The sequence below is a fragment of the Denticeps clupeoides genome, chromosome 4 (assembly GCF_900700375.1).
Source record: "Denticeps clupeoides chromosome 4, fDenClu1.1, whole genome shotgun sequence".
Taxonomy (NCBI): domain Eukaryota; kingdom Metazoa; phylum Chordata; class Actinopteri; order Clupeiformes; family Denticipitidae; genus Denticeps; species Denticeps clupeoides.
The window spans coordinates 24375651-24395307 of record NC_041710.1 but is presented as its reverse complement, the minus strand read 5'-3'; the positions used below and the strand labels follow the sequence as shown (position 1 = coordinate 24395307).

Below are 19657 nucleotides of genomic sequence, written 5' to 3'. Positions count from 1 at the left end.
TTCTGGAAGCAGCTGGTAATCAGAAGGACTGTAGATTTTAACCAGTTTATTGAATAGACTGATACTCTTGAGAAAGAGTTCATTAATGTAATTACCTCATGGTTTGCTGGTTTGTGAATGCTGGAGAAAAGTAACACATCATCCACACAGCATATCTAATTGCAGCTGCTAGCGGTTCAATAAAAACTGCAAAAAGTGAGGGGGAGAGTGGAAATCACTGCCTGGTACTTTTTTCATTTCAGTGCTTTTGTTGCATGAATAATCTATTTGTTTATTTGTTGATGAGTGAAGCCAGATTGGTCGAGATAATTTTTGATCAAGGTTATCATCTCTATTCTTTTAAAGATAGCTTTACAAATTATTTTAAGGTCAACATTACTAAGGAATATCAGGCTAAAGCTGGAAGGAAATGTAGGGTTCTTGTATGGTTTTAGCAACAGATTGTTGGTAGAGTTCATATGAGCTGGAAGTCTACCATTTTCCTTACTTTCCTGTAACATTCTATACAAAGTTGGTTGTCCAGTTGTCCATAATTTTTCACAGAATTCAGCTGGAAACCTGGGGACCTTTTTATTGGCCATTCTATTCAGGGCTTCCTGGTGTTAGTGGAGAGTCCAATGCCATCGCTTGATTGCCTGATAATTTTGGGTGGGTTATGTTTTCAAGAAACTGAGCAATTTTGTCTTTAAATGGGTTTATGTGTGGTGAGTGATGTGTGGTGAAGTGTTGTTTATTCTTACAGGGTTGTATACTGTGTCCCAATTTAAGTCTTTAACAGCGCATATTGTATCTTTATTTATTTTTAACTGGTTGGCTAGATTTTGACCCGATTTGTTATCTTGTTTAAATTTTGCCAGCAAACTCTTAAAAATGTAGTTTTTCTATTGATAATTTCATGTGAGAAGAAAGTATATTCTCTGCAGTTTGGGTGAAAAGAACACCCTGCATCACAAAGTCTGTAGTCATTCATGTACTGTAGATTTATAGATTCCCAATTACACTGAATTCCAGCTGTACTAAGCCTGTCCATTTCTTTATTTAGCGCAAAGTTGAGGTCACCCCCAAGGACAAGTGCACAATATGGGTGTTCAGAGAGTGCAATAAAAAATGAAAAAATGAGGGGTCATCAGCATTTGGGCCATATATATACTGGCAATATAATACCATCTGGATCTATAACTTTGAATACTTTGAAATTAACATATTTCTGTATTAAATTTGCTACTACCCTTTGCTGAGAGTTATAGCAGGCTGAGAACACATAAGGAACACATAATGGTGTTTTTAGGTCATCTGTCGCTGTGTCGGTCTATTAGTTTCTTGTAAAAGAAAAAAACAAACTACATCTGCCTGAAGTTTTTTAAGTTGGCTAAATAATTTGAACCTCTTCTCTCTGGAGCCAGCTCCATGCACATTCCATGTGACAAACCTTAGTGTGTCCACAGATGTGTGTTTGTAGTTAATGTTGCATACTGCATGTGAGTGTGTACATGCCTGTGTGTGTTCTATATGTATGTGCATGCTGTGCAAAAAAATTTGTAAAAATCAAGGGTGTTCAGAAGGAATGAGGAGAAAAGCAGGTGATCGGTGCAATAGGAAAAGGGGTGTAGTGAAAAAAGCTAACAAAGGGGTGATTGGGGTGGGATGTAGGGGAAAACTGGAAAGACTGAAGAACATTACTGTGAGTCCTGAAACGGTATGGAGCCTGAAAACACCAGGTAATCTCTCATTCTGTGGGCCTGGAGATCGATTACAGTCTCTTTCATTTTTTTTCTTCACTTAGATGCCTTACATTATCAGTTAGGGACTTGACTGAGTTTCGTAGAGATGCGTTTCCAGCAGCGGGTGTTTCCACCTGCTGCTGGCTGAATTCCCTCATCTCTTTTGGCTGTTGAAACTGAACTTTGGATTTCTTCCTGACAACACTTTCAAAACACCCGTCTCCAGCCTCTGACGTCACCTACAGCATTTCCAGTCTCCAGTCACAGTCAATTTGCACAATGCACATCCGCAATATATTTAACATGTGTGTTTCATTCTTGATTATTTGAAATACTAGAAGCTAATAAAGACATTTTTAATTATAATTTTTTTATTGTAATATAATGTCTTGTCTGACTAATTAGTCAAGATCTGGTAGAGAATCTCAAAGTGAAGCTAAATGAGTCAGACAAACTCAGCAGCACCTGAGCTCCCTCCATCTTAAGCTCTTTGGTTATTTTCTGTTCCAGAAGTGTGATGTGTCCTTTTCTATAAGGAGTACTGCATCAGAAATCAGCCCTCAAAAAAACATGAAGTGCAAAATGCTTAGGTTTTTTAAGCATGTTTTACCTTTGTGTGGAGTTTGTGCGATTTCAATGTTTCAATGTTTACCAAAAGGAAAAATTATTAATATATTACACATTCACACTTGTTATGAGGCGGACTAGGGGCTCCGGACCATAACAAAAGAAAGGACAAAAACGTAAACCTGCTAAGACGAGAATTTTAACAAGTATTTTATTAACAAATAAATATTTAAATAAAGAAGAAATACATACGAAGCTAATTACTATGAATAACGACAAACAAAATGGAAAAACAGAGAAAACAAACAAACAACAAATTGCGTCGCCTCCAGGCACCTGCAAACACACCAAAAATACCAGGACATAACACACTGTACACAACCCTCTCCACAAGACCTGTAAAAATGACCACAAAAGTAAAATTGCTTTTCCATTTGCATCCAGTCCATTAATAATTCTGCCTTTCTATTCAGCTGCAGCACTGCATATCAGTGTATCTACTACGGCCCGGAGCAGACAGCAAAAGCGCGAGAGGTGCTGAGCAGTGTGGCCCAGCTACAGCCGCTCATCACCAGTCTCAGTGACCGACTTCTTCAGGCCGCCCAGCAGCACTCAGCCGAAGGACTTCGAGATGGACTAAAGGCTCTGGCGGATAAGGTGAGGATTCTGCTCTTCTGTCCTACATTTACAGCATTTATCAGACTCCAAATCCTAAGAGACTTACAATTAGTAGTTACAGGGACAGTCCCCCTGGAGACACTCAGGGTTGAGCTCAGGGACACAATGGTAATATGTGGGCATTGCACCTGTGACTTTGTGGTCTTCTTACCCACTAGGGTGCTACCACCCCATGTACTCAAACATGACCTGCCTATGGTACTTCTGTTCAAGAATAACCTGAGTGGATGCTGGTGACCTGCATCTGAACCCACATTCATCAAAAGATGCACCGTTGAGAACTTTATCGCGCCGTCTGTCTCTCTTCAGGCAGAATGTAGTAAACTTATACGGCAGAGCTGCAAGCCACTGCTGTTCACGGCGATGTTATCAGCTCTTTCGTTATGCTATTATTATGGTTCATTGATGTTGAAGATGGAGAACTCCGAAGGGGATGTTATATGAGTACTGTATGGAGTAACGTAGGCGATTGATATAGAGTTATGTCTCGCTTGGATGAGCCACTGCCTTACATTACCCACTGGGTACTTTTCTCGCAACTCATGCACTATTCATGAAGACAGGGTAAAAATGTGCCTTTTTGGAGAACAGTCTGCTCACTGTTTAGCCCGTACCCTTAGCAGCCATCGTGGATCCATTGTGGAATTTGTGGCGCTTAAAAAGGCTAATTGGAATTTTATCACTCATGGCCTTTTTAATTGTCAGATAATCACACCCACAGTGTAAATTTTAATCTGCGATTCCTTATGGTGCAGTACTCATAATGGCATTTCTGTGTGACTTCCTTTACTGCGGACCTGGAAGAGCACTGGTTCCACCACAAACTGTTGAAAACTTGGCCTGGTTTGGGGAATACTGATAGTTTCAAGTGCCAGTTCCCTGTCAATGGAAAAGGGCTATCAATATTTCAGTCCAGCATGGGTCAGTGGTAGAGGCCATCTAAAAAGAACAGGGAATTTAAAAAAAAAAAACCACAGGTAGCTTCAGAATGTATTTTTTTCAGAATTTCTCACATAAAAGTTTCTCACATGGTTTTTAATGCCTGCTTTAAAGAACAGAGTACAGATTAGTTGCTTGTTCAATGGAGATATTGGCCCTTTATTAAACACTGCCCTTAGCACCGAATCACCTCTCTTCTCTCTTCTGATGGCTCATTTCAAAGTTTGTACCCTTCATGGAAATTGATCCCATTCAACACTGTACCAACATCCTTCATTAAAGAAACATAAGGGCCTTTTAATAGCTTTTGAAATCACAGAACTCCACCCCCGTCCAGTGGGTGAAGTGTACATTTTATTCTGTGTTTGATTTGGATGTGTGTTGATTTGAATTAAATTCCAGCTACTTCAGACTATAATTCTGAATGAATTTATGTACATGGTGTGTGCTTAGTCCTAAAGCTGAAGACAAATATGGTTTGGAATAATTAATATGACTGATTTCCATGAATATATCAGAACTGCTGCATACAGTATAGCATTCATCAGACTCTTTATGTCTATAAGTCACGTACAGTACCGGCAGACAAATTTACTTTATTGTGATCCAAAGCTGCTTACTGGCTGAAATACTGATAATTGTTATTCCAGTAATGGTAGAACAGTGAAATGTTGAATTTCTCTTTTCAAGCACTGTACATTCATCATTCCTTCAGTTGTGCTACACTTGCTGAAAGCACAAGTTGGAAACACTGGAGGCAGAATAGCCTCTACTTTTGCTTGGAACTTTTTTTTCTCTTGCGCACATCCAGCATTAATGAAACATTGAGCTGTGCAGACATCATTTTTATGTTTCCAGCGGAACCGTGCTTCTTTTTCAGTCTTTCCTCTGAAAAAATCATGCTCATGTGGAACTGGACAGCCGAGCAGTGATGGTGGCAGGGAAGATGACACAGAAGTGGATGCTGTTTGGAGGCAGATTCCGTATATTAAATAATACTTCAACAAAATAAATTAAATAAACACATTAAGAATAAAGAATAAACAGTAAGTCCAACCTCTCTCATTTGCCAATAAACTCTAATCTTTTCTGAAAACTTGGACCAAACCATTTATCTGGACAGACAATAATCAATTATCTTTACACAAACATTGCCAATAGTTCATAATAAATCATATTTCATCATCCATTTTACACCGTTACTTATTAACCCCACTGACAAAATGCCTTAGCACCTCTGTTGATGCAGAAGTTTTGGTTAAAATGTTAAGATGCGCACTACAGTTTTTGACAAACGGTCAAAGTCCACGTCACCAAAGCCATCGAAATAAAAAAAAAAAGAATAATAATAAAAAGCCTTGCCCCGGCCAGTGGGCAGATTACAGACTGTGGTGTTTTATCAGCGTATTTAATGAATTACATCTGCCGCTGTCAGTCTGCAATCTGCTGCGGAGAGATTGTTTGTGTCACAGCAGGGCCCAATCAGGCGCTTTAATTGGTACATTCGCTCTGTCGCCGCTTCCCCTCCGACTTGATTAGAGAAGCGCCCACCAAGCACCGTGGTCAGCAGTGGCCTCTCGCCTGATTGAAATCTCAAGCTGTGTGTGTGTGTGTGTGTGTGTGTGTGTGTGTCGGTAGTAGTTTAAGTGTCTGTGAGAGAAGAGAGCGCAGCCTCCTCCGCCTGCTGAATTGTCACCCAGGGACCCCTGTGGCTCATCTGTCATGTATTGAAAACCTGTGGTCCGGGATGTCTGAGCTGCAGATTGCAGGCTTGTGCCTTCGCCCTACCCCACTTTTACAAACTCCTCCGGTTGAAGGTCTGCAGCAAGCTCAGGTATGCCTTAGTAACCCGTTCTCTGACAGGCCCTCTCTCGCTTTAAACCCTGGACTACGGTTGTGCGGAGACTACACCCCAGCGATTTGGCTGCTGGCACGGATCGATCTTGATCAGGATCTTTAGCGTCCTGAGAGAGAGCATTCAGGAGGTGTTACTGCAGCCATAATGAAAGCTCTGTGGCGCTACAATGACAAGAGTTCTTCCTCAGATGCTCTGCAGCTTTGGGGAGCAGGAGGATGCAGGAGGCAATCTGGATCGTTCTGACTCACTCGGCACTTCCTGTCACCTGTCATCTAGACGGAGATGGAGATAGTCTTCCAATCACCATTCATTGTTCAAACAATTGCTTAGAAACAAAAGCTGCAAACATGTTGCTTCACATCAGACAAGATGTGATTAACACTGTAGATTCATCTACACTGTTACAGCAGTGCGGCCATAAGAACTCTGAAGCATCGAGCCATGTACTGTACCAGGGCAAACGATTGTTGCTTTCGAGCAAGACATCAGGTCTGCATTTGGTGTATTGACGTGCAATGTTCATGCTTGAAAAGTGCCGGGAGGGCTCGAAGAGAATTTATTTCTGGCTCCTGTGATAAAGTCAAGGAGTGGATATTTTGATGAAACTCTTGCATTAGTGTTGTTTCACTACAAACCAGACGGTTACAATTGTAGTTTTATTTTGAAAATGTTCTGCTATCAATGTAATTTTTATCACTTATTAAAATGTAGTGTAAGAATGGACATCGTGGGAGCCTGCTTTGTCTTGCATAACAGATGTCTGCAGGGGGAAGTGTAACATTCCTGTGTCGACGGTTGTGGGTGAAGATTCGACACCCCGGTTTTTACATGTCTTTTGTCCGACGTCAACGTGCGAAGTATCAGCCGTCAGGACCGCCCACCCTCTTTGTCTTCACCAAATGGGAGGCACCGGGGGCGTGACATCAGAAACAACAGGTTCTGATTGGTCAGTGACAACTTCCTGTAGGCCAGTGACAACTTCCTGTAGGCCAGGGGTATAAATGTCTGCACACATGTGGAAAAGGGACCTCTGAGCTATCTTGCTCAGGGGGTTTTTTCCCTCAGAAGCCGGAAGGCTTCTGGGACTTTTATCTTCCCTTCTCTTTCTCTTCTCCCTCTTTACTCTTTCTTCTCATGTTTACTTTCTCTATAACCTTGGTACCTTTTTACATTCAATATTCACATGTAACTACAATAATTATTTACCGGTGTTAATAAATTAGAAACTGTTCATTTTTAACCTCTGTTGTGCCATGCCTCTTTCTGCCAGGTAACATCAAATTGGAGTGGTTAAATACAGTGCTCTGTGTGGAGGGAGAAAGAGTTTTTTCTACACACTCTATTCTCTTCTCCAACACCACATGGTCTTCATGTGTGCGTTTTTACAGTAGTCATAAACGAGAATGTCTTGTATTATTATATGTATCTAGTATATATAATGATATAAATACAGTGTACAATGCACTGTACAAAGTAGGGCCAATTGTCAAAAGACAGTATGTCAGATAATATGCACAAAAATGAACCAGAGGTGTGCATCCTAATAGCCTGCAGGAAACAGCTGTTCTTTGATGGAATAGGATTGGGTTGGTTGTTTCTCGGAATATTCCCTTAGCAATTTTTGCTGTGTGCATTATCCTTATAATGATGCCATGTACATGGTCTGCACTAATCCCTAGCTACATGCTACACAAATGCAGTACCACGATGGTTCCCTGACACTCCAATGCATCGCATTGCATCCACGCCTTCCTCCCAGAGCGCTACCATCGCCTTGACAGGTAAACAGCTCAAATGCACTCAACCATCCGTCCATCCAGAAATATCCTGCAGTTGCTCCAGATCCACTTTGCTCATGTTCCCATTGTGAGAGATCTGAGCATTCTGACCAATCACCAGCCCCAAAAACACCAATCCGTCCATCAGGCTTTCAGCGTAGCTCTTCTGTTGAACCGTAGGTGCCATGACGTGGTAGCCTCTGGTGAATTTAGTGGAAAGAAATTAATACTGTGGCGGCGGAGGCCGGCCATGAGTTGGGACCAGCATGCCTTGCGGGTGACATACGCGGCGTCGGGACGGGCGTGCACGGGTACTGTAAATAGTTAGCCATGTTATGTGTAAATGTGTTCGTTGGGGTTCGGGATATGTGAGTTCTGGGGATTTCATGTAGCGTGTGCAAGGGGAGAAGCGGCACACCAGGGAGTAGATGTACGGGGTCAGAGGAGAAGAAGGGCCGCCTCCCCGTTATCTGTAAGCCTGAAGAGTAGGTATTGGTTGTTGGCGCCGCCTGCTGGTTTGTAATCAATAAAAAGCGATTTGCTGAATCCTTCAAGATGGACAAGACTTCTCCTTTCCTGTCACGGCGCGTCACAGTACTTTACGTTTTTGAAAACTGTTGCTGCTGACTGTGGAAAGTCCTGTGGCGACAGAGTTTGTGTCCCTCTTTTGGGTTTGGGGAAGATAAAGGGTATATATTTTACTTAACAGAGTAGAACACACACCAACCATATTTTTAATCAAGTATATTCTCTCTCAGGCCTCGGATTTCTCCTGTTAACCATTGATGGTTGCTGTATTTTCTTCTCAGAGAACTTAAAAGAATGCAAGTATCCTGTTGACCATATTCATTTTTACTAAAAGCAAAGACAAAGGCCCTATATGATGTTTTTTTTATAATTGTTTCCATTGTAGCTATAACACTAATACCACAGAATGTTTATTTAGAGGGGAACTCACTCGCCTAGAAGACCAGAAAGTCACAGGTTCTAACCCCACTGACTCCCGTTGTGTCCCAGAGCAAGGATACTTTTCCTAAAAGTAACTAATGATTGTACATGTAAATGATTTGATATGCATCGTGTTATTTTGACCACTGGAGGGCACTGTATCTTCAGATTACTTTTATTGTGAGTGGTAATGAATTGATAAAGAAAATGAATCCAGGCATCACATATGGAATGCAAAAGTGTGTACTGCATAATGGTAAGTGTAATTTATTTATTTTATATATTTAATTACACTTTAAGTATTTAAAAAACACTGAAGGCAATGCAACGCTTTTACTAGTTGACCCTGCATACTACCATATGTGATAATTATTTTATTAATGTTGCGCACAAGCTGAATGTCCCATGAAGTGAAAAGACGTACCTTCTTACTGCTTTGTGAAAGCACTTTGTTCTTCTATCTCTGTTTCACTCCCCAGATTTCAAGCTTTTAACTAAACACAATTTAGTTCACAGCTATTTTTAATCTCCCTTGCTGGATTGTCTGAAGATTTTTTTTATATGTTATTGAATTATTTTTGTTCTGCATGAGGCTGCATTGTTGGCACAACAATGGGGAATATTATGTTCTTCACACACAACAAATAATACTTCAGAACATTCCGGAACACTCATTATTCATATCTCGTACCAGTATATTTTGGGTGAAGGAGCCTATATGGTGTCATGTTGTCACCATGGTATCATAATATCATAACCACTTGTATTTATTAAGCTATGCACTTGCGTCATGGTTTGTAGGAATGAACTCAAGCTTTATCAAGCCAGCTTTGGCATCTGGTTCATTTTGATGCATGTGTATGGTACCTGTTTATTAATCTGGTGTGGGAAGAGAGAGAAAACAGCAAAATGTTGCAACCCTGTAACCTTTTTGTAGCTTTTTACACATGTCTTTCACACAAGTTTGTGCCAACATAATGAAGCCACCTAAAAAAACGTTTGGTTGTGCCTCATTTTCCCCCAGAGACAGAAACAAATGTTGTGTCATTGTGAGATTCCATAGCTGTGTCACTGCTTCCCTTCTATAGGTTTGTGCATTACAGCATCAGTGGGCTTGAGTCACGGCCATTTAGAGCAACAAGTTCCGACTCAGTGTGTTATTGTGTTATGGTGAGAGGGTACAAAAAGAGAAATATGTTAAATATGAAAAGAAATGTGTAGAGAAAGAGCAGTGTTAGTAAAGTTAAGAAGCCATGGATTCTAAAACTGTGCAAGTTGCATACTGGAAAGCGACACACTCTCTATAACTAAGAGTCTAACTGCTGCAAATGGATTCAGGATGAGCTAAATGCTGCTCCTCTCTTTGTTCAGTCACCCCAGGAAATGCTATGAATAATAAATGGCCTGATAGTTTCCAAATTACATTCGAAAGATAAGCAAAGTTCAATTTAAATGTGGATTGACATTTTACCCACATTCCTTGGGGCCCTTGGAAAGTTTTTCCACCTAATATATTCTTTTTTTTTTTGTCTGTGTGTGTAGGTGAGTGTGATTTGCATGCGTTTTGGGGTTGGCACGCTGAATAGCCCATGTTTCCGTCCCTTTAAATTGAAGTTTTCATAGCAATGCATTGAAAATGCTACATTAATCATGACTAAATAACGAACAGCATTTAACCAGTCATATTAAATAATTCTTCTCCGTGCAATTACAGTTCTCAAGACTAATCATCACTGCTGAGAAGTCAGCCAGCAGCTGCAGACGGGTTCGTCCCTTCAGGGCGGACTCTAGACCAGACTCTAATGTACACAAACCTGATCTAGGCTGCATGATTGATGATTACTTCAATCCACTGTTTTGTTCAGCTTTTTATAAAAAGAAGGAACAACTTATAAGGAAATTTTGGGGTAGCTTAATATAAAAATGTGATCCAACAGATGCAACACAATGTTTTTAAGAAGCTGGTCGACTGCAGGATTTTCTCGTCCCCTTCCCAGCAGGCAATTTATTTATTCCTTTCTATCCCCTCGAGGCTGATCCAGAGCCGCGTCTCCCCTTTCCGTCTATAGGCTCCCGTATCTCGGCATCTGCAGGCATGAGTCATGATAATTTCGAGGAGCAGGTTTCTGCTTGGTTTTATTAGCTGGTCCAACAGGGATAAAGGCCACGGATGAATCACTCAGAGTTGTGTGATTAACCGGTGAAAGTTTGGAATGCCGATATAGGATCAACCAATGCCTTCCGAAGGCCTGCTGTCCTGCTCGCTGTCAAATACTGGCACGTCTGTGGGTTTTCTGTGATGAACGATTGTGCACATTACGGCTCGGGAAAGCTCCTTTATTATTATTGCCAGCATTACTGAAAGACTTGTTGTGGTGCAAACTCAATTATTCTCGAAAGCACTTATCAGTCCCTCAGTGGAGCCAGGGCCCAAGTGAGGATCATCAACATACAGTAGCTGGTGAATTCAAGATCAAAGGCAGCTCTCCCTTTTTTCCTCGTTCCATTTCTTTCCCTGTCTTTCATTCTTCTCGGCCTCGCAGGGAGAAATCTGACTACGTGCTGAGCCGTAATTGAATTGGTGGTGGTTGTTGCCAGATTGTTAGTGAGAGGCCTTATTTCCCTTGCTTTGCCCCGACGTCTTCCGCAAATGTTCTCATCTTCTTCACAGTCTCTGTCTTTAACTCACAGCAACATTTGCCGTCTTTTGAAAGATGTAATTAAAATCTGTCTCTCATCGTCTCTCTCTCCAGACGGAGCAGTTTGTCCACGCTCTGAAGGACGAGTTGGTAAAGGGCGCTCTGCTGGCCCTGCACACAGCGCGCCCTGGCTACGTCAGCAGGAGCCAAACACAGACCCACTCGCCCAGTCACCTGGTCCAGCCTGGCCTGGATGCGGTCGTCTGCAACAATGTGGACCGGGCACCGACGCCAACCAAAGATGAGAGATCTCCCTCAGGGAATCATAAAGACCCCATACCACACCACAAGGAGTATGATGAGGAGGAATGGGCAAGTTACATTTTCCTTTTTAAAGAGAGACCTGAATTCACCTCTCGCAATGGTCAAATAATTGGTCCTAAATACACAAAATGGATCTAACTGAAGAATAACTACCGGCTCTTTTGACCATATTTTGGTTTGGCTCTTTCCCATCTGCTCAATGTGTGTGTGTGTGTGTGTGTGTGTGTGTGCGCGCTACATCCAGGAGGTTTTCATGCAGATGTGATTTTTGCAGTCTGTGCCTCTGTCCATCAGTCAGCCCACCACCCAGTTAATCGATAAGTTTCCCAGTGTTCTCTTAGGCAGGCAGTAACACTCCCAGAGACCCCCTGGCACAAGTGGCAGAGGGCGGAGTAGCTAGGACCAAGAACCAAAGATGGAACACTTCGGCTGCAGTTTAGCAGAGACTTCATATCAATCTTTTTTTAATAGGGCAGCCAAAATTAACATGTTAATAGCTGTGATTGGTTTAAACATATGTAATGTTTTAAAACGCAACTGTAATGTCTTAAAAACGTGATTATTTATTTTGACAATTCCCAGAGACAGACATTTAAAATATTATAAACGGAGACACATCGCACCCAAACACGAGAGCAACACGCTTGCAGTGTGTCTGTGATGCGCCTGCATCTCTATTTCTTTTTCAGGCGCACAGAGCGTCAAAATCAGGGGTGACCAGATGAAAAGGCAATTTGTGAAAAGGCTATATAGCAAGTTTTAGTCATTTATTTATTACATTAAAGTAACTAGTTATATTTTTTGATAGATTGACAGCCCAAATTTTTAATTAGCATGCAAATGTGATGAAATTCCTTTTCTATCTGTGCCAAATGACCAAGAGGAGAATGAGAGACCAGCCCATTGGTTTGAGAGTTGCAGCGGGAAATAGCGTGGAAGCTGAACCGATCAATCGGTAATCAATGACGAAACGACTCACTGTCTTTGACTGCGGCTTGGAAACCCCAGACCACCAAAACAAAAGATGCACCCAAAAAAAATATTCTGTCTATCTTGTTCTTGAAAGGGCTCCACAACATTATACAGATATAGAAGCGAACAGCGTGCTCCAGTGTGAAAGAAACATTATTTTCTGCTTGGGAATAAAGTAAGCATTTGGATTGAAAGTACTGGACTGGAACATTAATATATGTTTTCAACATGTTATTGATTTTTTTCCACTTTACATTCCACGAGCACAACGGTTTTCCTCACCAGCTGCAACCACCATACCACATATCCCAGATTTGGTCAATATCAACTTAAGAATGAATGCCTTTCTGTGATAGGATTGCATTTGTGATGCTTTGTAGTGTTTAGAATTATATTGGCTTATTTTAGTTTTACAAAATGAAAAGGTCTTCCCTGCTTGGCTGTATATTTCAGTTCTTCTTGTCCCATTGACTAGTTTGTTTCTAATCAGCAAACAGCAAGAACTGTGTACTGAAGTGAAATCCAGGTCTTTTTAATTGAAATGGTAGTTTGCAAATCCTGTACCATCCCGAAGTGTCCTCCCTTACCTCTTTCGGAGGGGTCTTTGACTGCTGCTTTGGCTTCTCTAGGACAGGGTGTGGGCAAATGTAGCCAAAAGCCTGAACTCTGTGATCGCCATGGTGGACAAATTGCAGGAGCAGGACAATAACAAACAGGACTCAGTCCCTGAACAGGCCCTCGCTGATGTCATCACGTCCCACAACCCTGGTAAGTGCACGCTGGTTTGGCACGCAGTTTAATTTGTATGCTTTGTGTTATCATTCAGGTGATGATAAATCAGTCTGTTGCAATTTTTAAATATTTGGACGATAGTAATATTAATGAATGACTTTTCTGTCAATAAGGGTCCAAAGAAATTGTGGTTGCTGAGCAACCAATTGTAGAGTACTGATGGTGCAAATAGGCAGTGGTTGCTTATCGGGTAAAGAAGCGGACTCGTAATAGAAGGGTTGCAGAATTCAAATCCTGAATCACCAAGATGCCACTAAGGCCCTTTGACAAATGTCCCATCCCCACACAATGCTCCCTTTCATGGCTTGTAAAAACACTGTATTCAAACCACTCCAATTTGATGTTACCTGGCAGAAAGAGGCATGGCACAATAGAGGTTAAAAATGAACAGTTTCTAATTTATTAACACCGATAAATAATTATTGTAGTTACATGTGAATATTGAATGTAAAAAAGGTACCAATGTTACAGAGAAAACAGAAATAAGAAGAAAGAGTAAAGAGGGAGAGAGAGGGAGAGGCAGAAGGAGAGAAAAAGCCATGAGAAAAAATGGGAGAAGAGAAAAAGACTCAGAAACCTTCCGGCTTCCGATGGAAAAACCCCTGAGCAAGAAACTCAGTCTCTTTTCCACATGTGAGCAAACCTTTATACCCCTGGCCTACAGGAAGTTGTGACTGGCCTACAGGAAGTTGTCACTGGCCTACAGGAAGTTGTCACTGACCAATTAGAACCTGTTGTTTCTGATGCCACGCCCCCGGTGCCTCCCATCTGGGGAAGACAAAGAGAGTGGGTGGTCCTGACGGCTGACACTTCACAAAGGCATGTAAAACAGAGGTGTTGAATCTTCACGCACAACTATTGACACAGGAATGTCACATATCTTCTTGTAGACGGTCGCTATGCAAAACAAAAGCATGCTCCTGTGATGTCAATTCTTACAGGCTGCTCACTGTTCACGAAGTGTGATGACTTCAATGAAGAGGACATATTTTATTATATCACAATGACAAATAAGATAAGCACTTTCACTAATTAAACTTTATTTTTGTCCAATGAGGCAGAGAGGTGTTTAAAAACACACAGAGAGGTGTTTGATATGTGGCCTTATGACGAGGGGACCAGCCTCCTTGTTTTGGACTCACAGACCCTACAGAGTCATCTTGCAACTTGAATGACAGACAGGTGATGGCTTCTTGGTCCAGAAAATACAGGAGAACAGTGCAGTTTGCATATAATGCCTCTGAATGCTCTGGGAAGCCGACTTGTGTAACTGATCCTGTGTGGACTGAGAACTGGCAGTACTACGGGTGTGGTCATGTGCATAAGCTGAGCACATGAGCTAGTAGGATGACACAATATTCTTTCACACTCGATTGCGTCACTTTCTAAAAAAAAAAAAAAATTTTTTTTTTTTTTTTTTAGAAAGTGCTGTTTTCTATCCTACTTCCCTCTTTCTGGAAGCTTAATCCAGAAGCATTCTGATAGATAAGAGGCCCTGCAGTGACTATCCAGTGAGACACTTTGTCACACAGCCATGCCTCTTACAGATGGGAAAAATTACCCAGCCTGGTGGAATTAAATATTAAGATATGAAATGTTTCCGAAATGTTCTGAGTGACATTTATCATTGTGTCGCTATCCAGCAGCCCTTTAAATGACCTTTACCAAACCTCATGCATGGCAGCTCTAACCCAGGCTGATTTGTAGGAGCCGACAAAACTGTGACATCCTCGCAGCAGCTCCACATGCAGATGCCCGGCTAATGTAGGTGACAGATTTAGCCCATCTCACACTTACTGATCTGACCCTCACAGCAGCCACAGAGATGGCCATTGTGCACACAACGGTTCCCTCCAGTGGTCAGGAGAGGTAGTGGTTTTTGCAAATGCAATTTCCCCTTGAGGTATAAATGCTATTTTAGTATTTCTGTAAGTTCACCTTTTTTTTCTTCAACAATATAATGTGGATGTCAGGAAGTTAACATATACTGTATATTCTACTGTATATGTACTGTTTACCTTTATCTCCTGGGGATTCTTCTGTTATGTCCTACATTTACATCATTTAGCAAGCACACTTATCCATAGCAACTTATGATTTATAGTTATAGGGACAGCCTCTCTGGAGCAACTCATGGTTAAGTGTCTTTCTCAGGGACACAATGGTAGTAAGTAGGGTTTGAACTAGGCCACCCATAGTAAAATGTTTATCTTGAAGTTCTATCATTTAGTTTAAATAGATTGGGTGACTGCAGCCATCAGTCTGACAAAAAAAAGTCCAAACCCCATAAACAGTCCTGTTCGAATGTTTGAATTGTTCTGAATGATCTGAATCATCTCTCTGTATATATTTCTGAAGCTGGTGACTGGCGTGAGCAGCTGAGCCCCCTGCTGGCCTCGCTGAGGGAGAGCGTGGTGGAGGTGGCGGGGCGCGCGCAGAGGTCCATGACCTTTGTCCTCCTGCAGGAGGCTGTGTGCAGCATCCCTCAAGGACTCTCCCTTCAACAACGCCGCGATGTGGTTTTCAGTCAGGCGGTATGTGGACATGCCTACGTGCACGTATCTCTGCATAACACATTACAACGTGTATCACATTAACCTTAAACATTATCCTTGTATGATCTCCTTAATGGTACCTGCAGCTGACTGACTATCGTTTTAAACTTTGATTAGTCAGATAAGCAAATCTTAAATAAGGAAACATTAAAGCCACAGTGATCTGTGCAGACTTTTATTGACTTTTACTTTTCTTGGTATAACTCTGCAAAAAGAAATGGCATGGAAATCAAGCCCATGGGACACTAATAAGACTCTGATCCTTGTCTTCAAGATGCAGTGTTACAGTGTTCTATTTTAATTTGAATGTACATGAAAGTGTGTGCGTGTGTGTGTGTGTTATGTCGGCCCACAGTTGGCAGCACTGGCCTGTGGATTCGTCATGCGACTGTACGCCGGACTGGAGGATAAAGGGTTCCTGAGACAGCTCCACCTGGTCGGTGTAGTGGCGCAGTTTGAGAGCTTACTTAGCACTTACAGTAAGTCAAGTAATGTCATGGTCCCTCCTTTGACTCCCTCACCTTATCTTTGCATACTCTCGACATGATGGGCTATGATTTCTGGGTTGTCAGCTCACTTCAAGCAGGGAATAGTGTTCAAGTTCAAGTTGAGCTTTATTGTGATTTCACCTACATACATGTTAGACAGTAAATAATGAAACAATTCAATGTTTCTCCAGAACCTGGTGCTACATCTATCATTTAAACAAAGTTACATAAAGTCTAACATGAAGTCAGACTTCGTGTGTGCGACATTGACAAACATAAAGTGCAAACATAAGACACAGGCAGTGCAAGACAGTACTAAACTAGTGAAGTGAATAATGAAGGTGCAAAGTAAAACAGTAGAAATACTGCTGTGCAAAATGAACAGTGCAATAATAATATTACTCAATATAACAGAGGTAGTGTGTGTGTGTGCGTGTGTGTCAGTCCAAAGAGGAAAATGTGGAAAATGTCCGTTATGCGGGGGAAGAGAGACTCTGATGATCTTCTCAGCTGTCCTCACTATCCGCTGTAGGGTGCAGTTCTCTCAAAATGCTCTCAATAGTCCTTATAGAAGGTGGTGGGGATGTGAGGTGTTGAGAGTCCAGAACAAGTTCTCCTCTTGATGAACACAGAGGAACTTGAAATCAACTGATCTCCACACAAGATCCGTCAATGTTCAGTGGAGAGTGGTTCCTCTGTTCTCTTCTGAAGCCAACAATCATCTCTTTCGTTTTTGTCCATGTTCAGAAACAGATTGTTGACCATACACGTTGCACCTCCTCTCTGTGCGCTGACTTGTACGCGAACTTGATGATGTGGTTGGAGCTGTGCATCTCTGTACAGTCGTGGGTCAGCACGGTGAACAGCATTGGACTGAGCATACTGCCCTGAGGAGTGCTCAGTGTGGTGGTGCTGGAGGTGCTGTTCCCAATCTGGACAGACTGAGGTCTCTCAGTCAGGAAGTCCAAGATCCAGTTGCAAAGGGAGGTGTTCAAGCCCAGCAGGCTTAGCTTTTTGATTAGGTGCTGAGGAATGATGGTGTTGAATGCTGAACTGAAGTCTATGAATAGCATTTGTGCGTATGTGTCCTTATGGTCCAGGTGGGTGAGGGTCAGATGCAGGATGTGGAGTGGATTGGACTGTGCGCTCAGTCCAATGCTGTTCACCCTGCTGACTGTGCGAGGAACAGCTCCAAGCACATCATCAAGTTCGCCAATGACATGGTGCGAATTGCAGTGGGTCCACGGTGGAGTACAGCAGGGTCTTCATATGTTTCATGACCAGCCTCTCAAAGCACTTCATCATGATGGGTGTACAGCGGGACGGTAGTCATTAAGACGCGACACTGAAGAATTCTCCGGCAAAGGCACAATGTTGAGACATGTTGGAATGACAGAGGTGCTCAGTGAGATGTTAAAGATGTCAGTGAGAACATCTGCCAGCTGGCCTACAGATTCTCTGAGCACTCTTCCAGGGGTGTTGTCTGGTCCAGCAGCCTTTCATGAGTTACCGTTGTGAAGAGTTTCCCATCTGCCATGGTCAGACACAGCACCTGATCACTGGGTATGATTTCTTCGCAGTCACGTTGCTCTGTTCACTTTCTGTTTCACTCTGAGTGTTGAAGCACTGAGAGAAGGATGATTTTTGTGTGTTTTGGCACATTGTTTATTTTCAACTTGCAGCTCAGTCCTTGCAAGACCTCAACTAACTAGTTGACTTGCCCTAACCCTAGTACATAAGGAGGGTTTAACTGTGGTGCAGCCCATGGCTGTTTTTGATACGGGCAACATGTCTGATTGCCCAGGCGGCATCATGGTGGGGGCAGCTTCGGGGGGGGGGTGGCAGGAAATTCTCTCAGCGAGGTCCCAACACTGTTTTCACTGAAATTTTTACATGGCAACTATACATTGGATTGATGAAATGGCTTTCTTTTACAAAGAAAATACATTTTGAAAGCTCTGGGCCGCTGAAAACTCAGTAGTTAAGGGTACAATAAGATGTGTAGAAATGGTATCAACTAATACCTTTATAGCCCAAAATATTTTTCACTGAAAAACTGACCTGGGAGCTTTGCTCATGTGCACATGAATATGGACATTTCCATAAAAAAATAAATAGAACTGCAGCCTGCAGTATTAAAGGTGAAAAAGACTATTTGAATAAGGAATAAATGCGAATAAATGTCTAACTTCAGCGTCTCTGTATACTCTATAATCTGTCACACTCATACATGCGGGACATGAGCGAGGTCCTCGGTGTGCCTGCTGGGCTGAACACCTGTATAAAGGGGAGGGAGGCGGGCTGCTTCCCAAAGCACATTTCATTCATTCATAATATTGTCAATCCACGCTCATTATGTCACAGTTAACTTTTCCTTAGTTGTGTGAAATTGCACAAAAAAATACAAACCAAATCTGCACACTAAAGTGTCTATTATTTTAAACTGGTGGGTGGGTGGGTTCTCCCAGGGTACCATTTGGCTAGGACCGCCCCTGGGTGCACCAGGGTGTAGCCTCACTCAGAGAAGGTAATGAGTTTGTGTGTGTGTGTGTGTGCATGTGTGTGTGTGAGATTAGATTGTCAATTTGTCAATTTTTCAGAGAGACAGTTTTTTCTTCTCAAGAATACAGAACACTATTTGTTTTCCACACAATCATTACGTTATTGTCTTTTTTTTTTTCTTTTTTTTTTGTCTAATCCAATATATAATAATTACATTTAGTTTCAATCCAATTTAATTTAAGGGTAATTATGCTTGATTGTGTGTGTGTGTGTGTGTGTGTGTGTGTGTGTGTGTGTGTGTGTGTGTGTGTGTGTGTGTGTGTGTGTGTATATATATATATATATATATATATATATATATATATATATAATTATTGCCACCATGAGTTCAAAGGAGATGCTTGAACTTTTTTAGTGTGTGTTTATGCTGGAGTAATCTATCAGTTAAAAATTAATCTTGAAAACTCCAGAATGACCCCTGGTGTAGCCCTAGGACCTGGTGTTAATCAAATGCAATGACATAAAACACTCATTGGGGTTTTACCAGCAATATTCTGTAGCATGGTTTTCTGATCAATTACATTAGCACATTAATGTACTTCAGAATTCCAACAAGAGTGGCAGAAGGGAACAGATGAAAAATACTGTGAAATGCTGGTAATGAATACGAGTACACTTGATATGAACCCCTACTTGAATGAACTTGTGTCAGTGGGGTTTACGTTATTTAATGAGTGTGACAGATGCACATCAGTGAATAATGAGGCATTTAATAGGGACTTGGAAAGAGCTGGGGTTTGTGTGAGAACAATGAGAAAAGTTGTTGACCAAAGTCTTAGCTATACCTTTATAGCCATTCAAAAGTTTTCTTATTAGAAAACATGACGTCACTGTGG

At 41.7% G+C, this 19657-nt stretch overlaps 1 protein-coding gene across 7 annotated transcripts in view; it reads left to right on the top strand.

Annotated features, from left to right (window-relative positions):
* Positions 1 to 19657, top strand: part of inpp4b (inositol polyphosphate-4-phosphatase type II B) — a 200114-nt gene that overhangs the window by 174272 nt on the left and 6185 nt on the right. For all 7 annotated transcript variants that reach the window (XM_028976621.1, XM_028976619.1, XM_028976618.1 and 4 more), the window contains 5 exons: positions 2762 to 2945; positions 11243 to 11500; positions 13054 to 13192; positions 15575 to 15750; positions 16127 to 16250. In XM_028976621.1, the coding sequence (XP_028832454.1) occupies positions 2762 to 2945; positions 11243 to 11500; positions 13054 to 13192; positions 15575 to 15750; positions 16127 to 16250 (881 nt within the window). The remainder of the gene's footprint in view (positions 1 to 2761; positions 2946 to 11242; positions 11501 to 13053; positions 13193 to 15574; positions 15751 to 16126; positions 16251 to 19657) is intronic.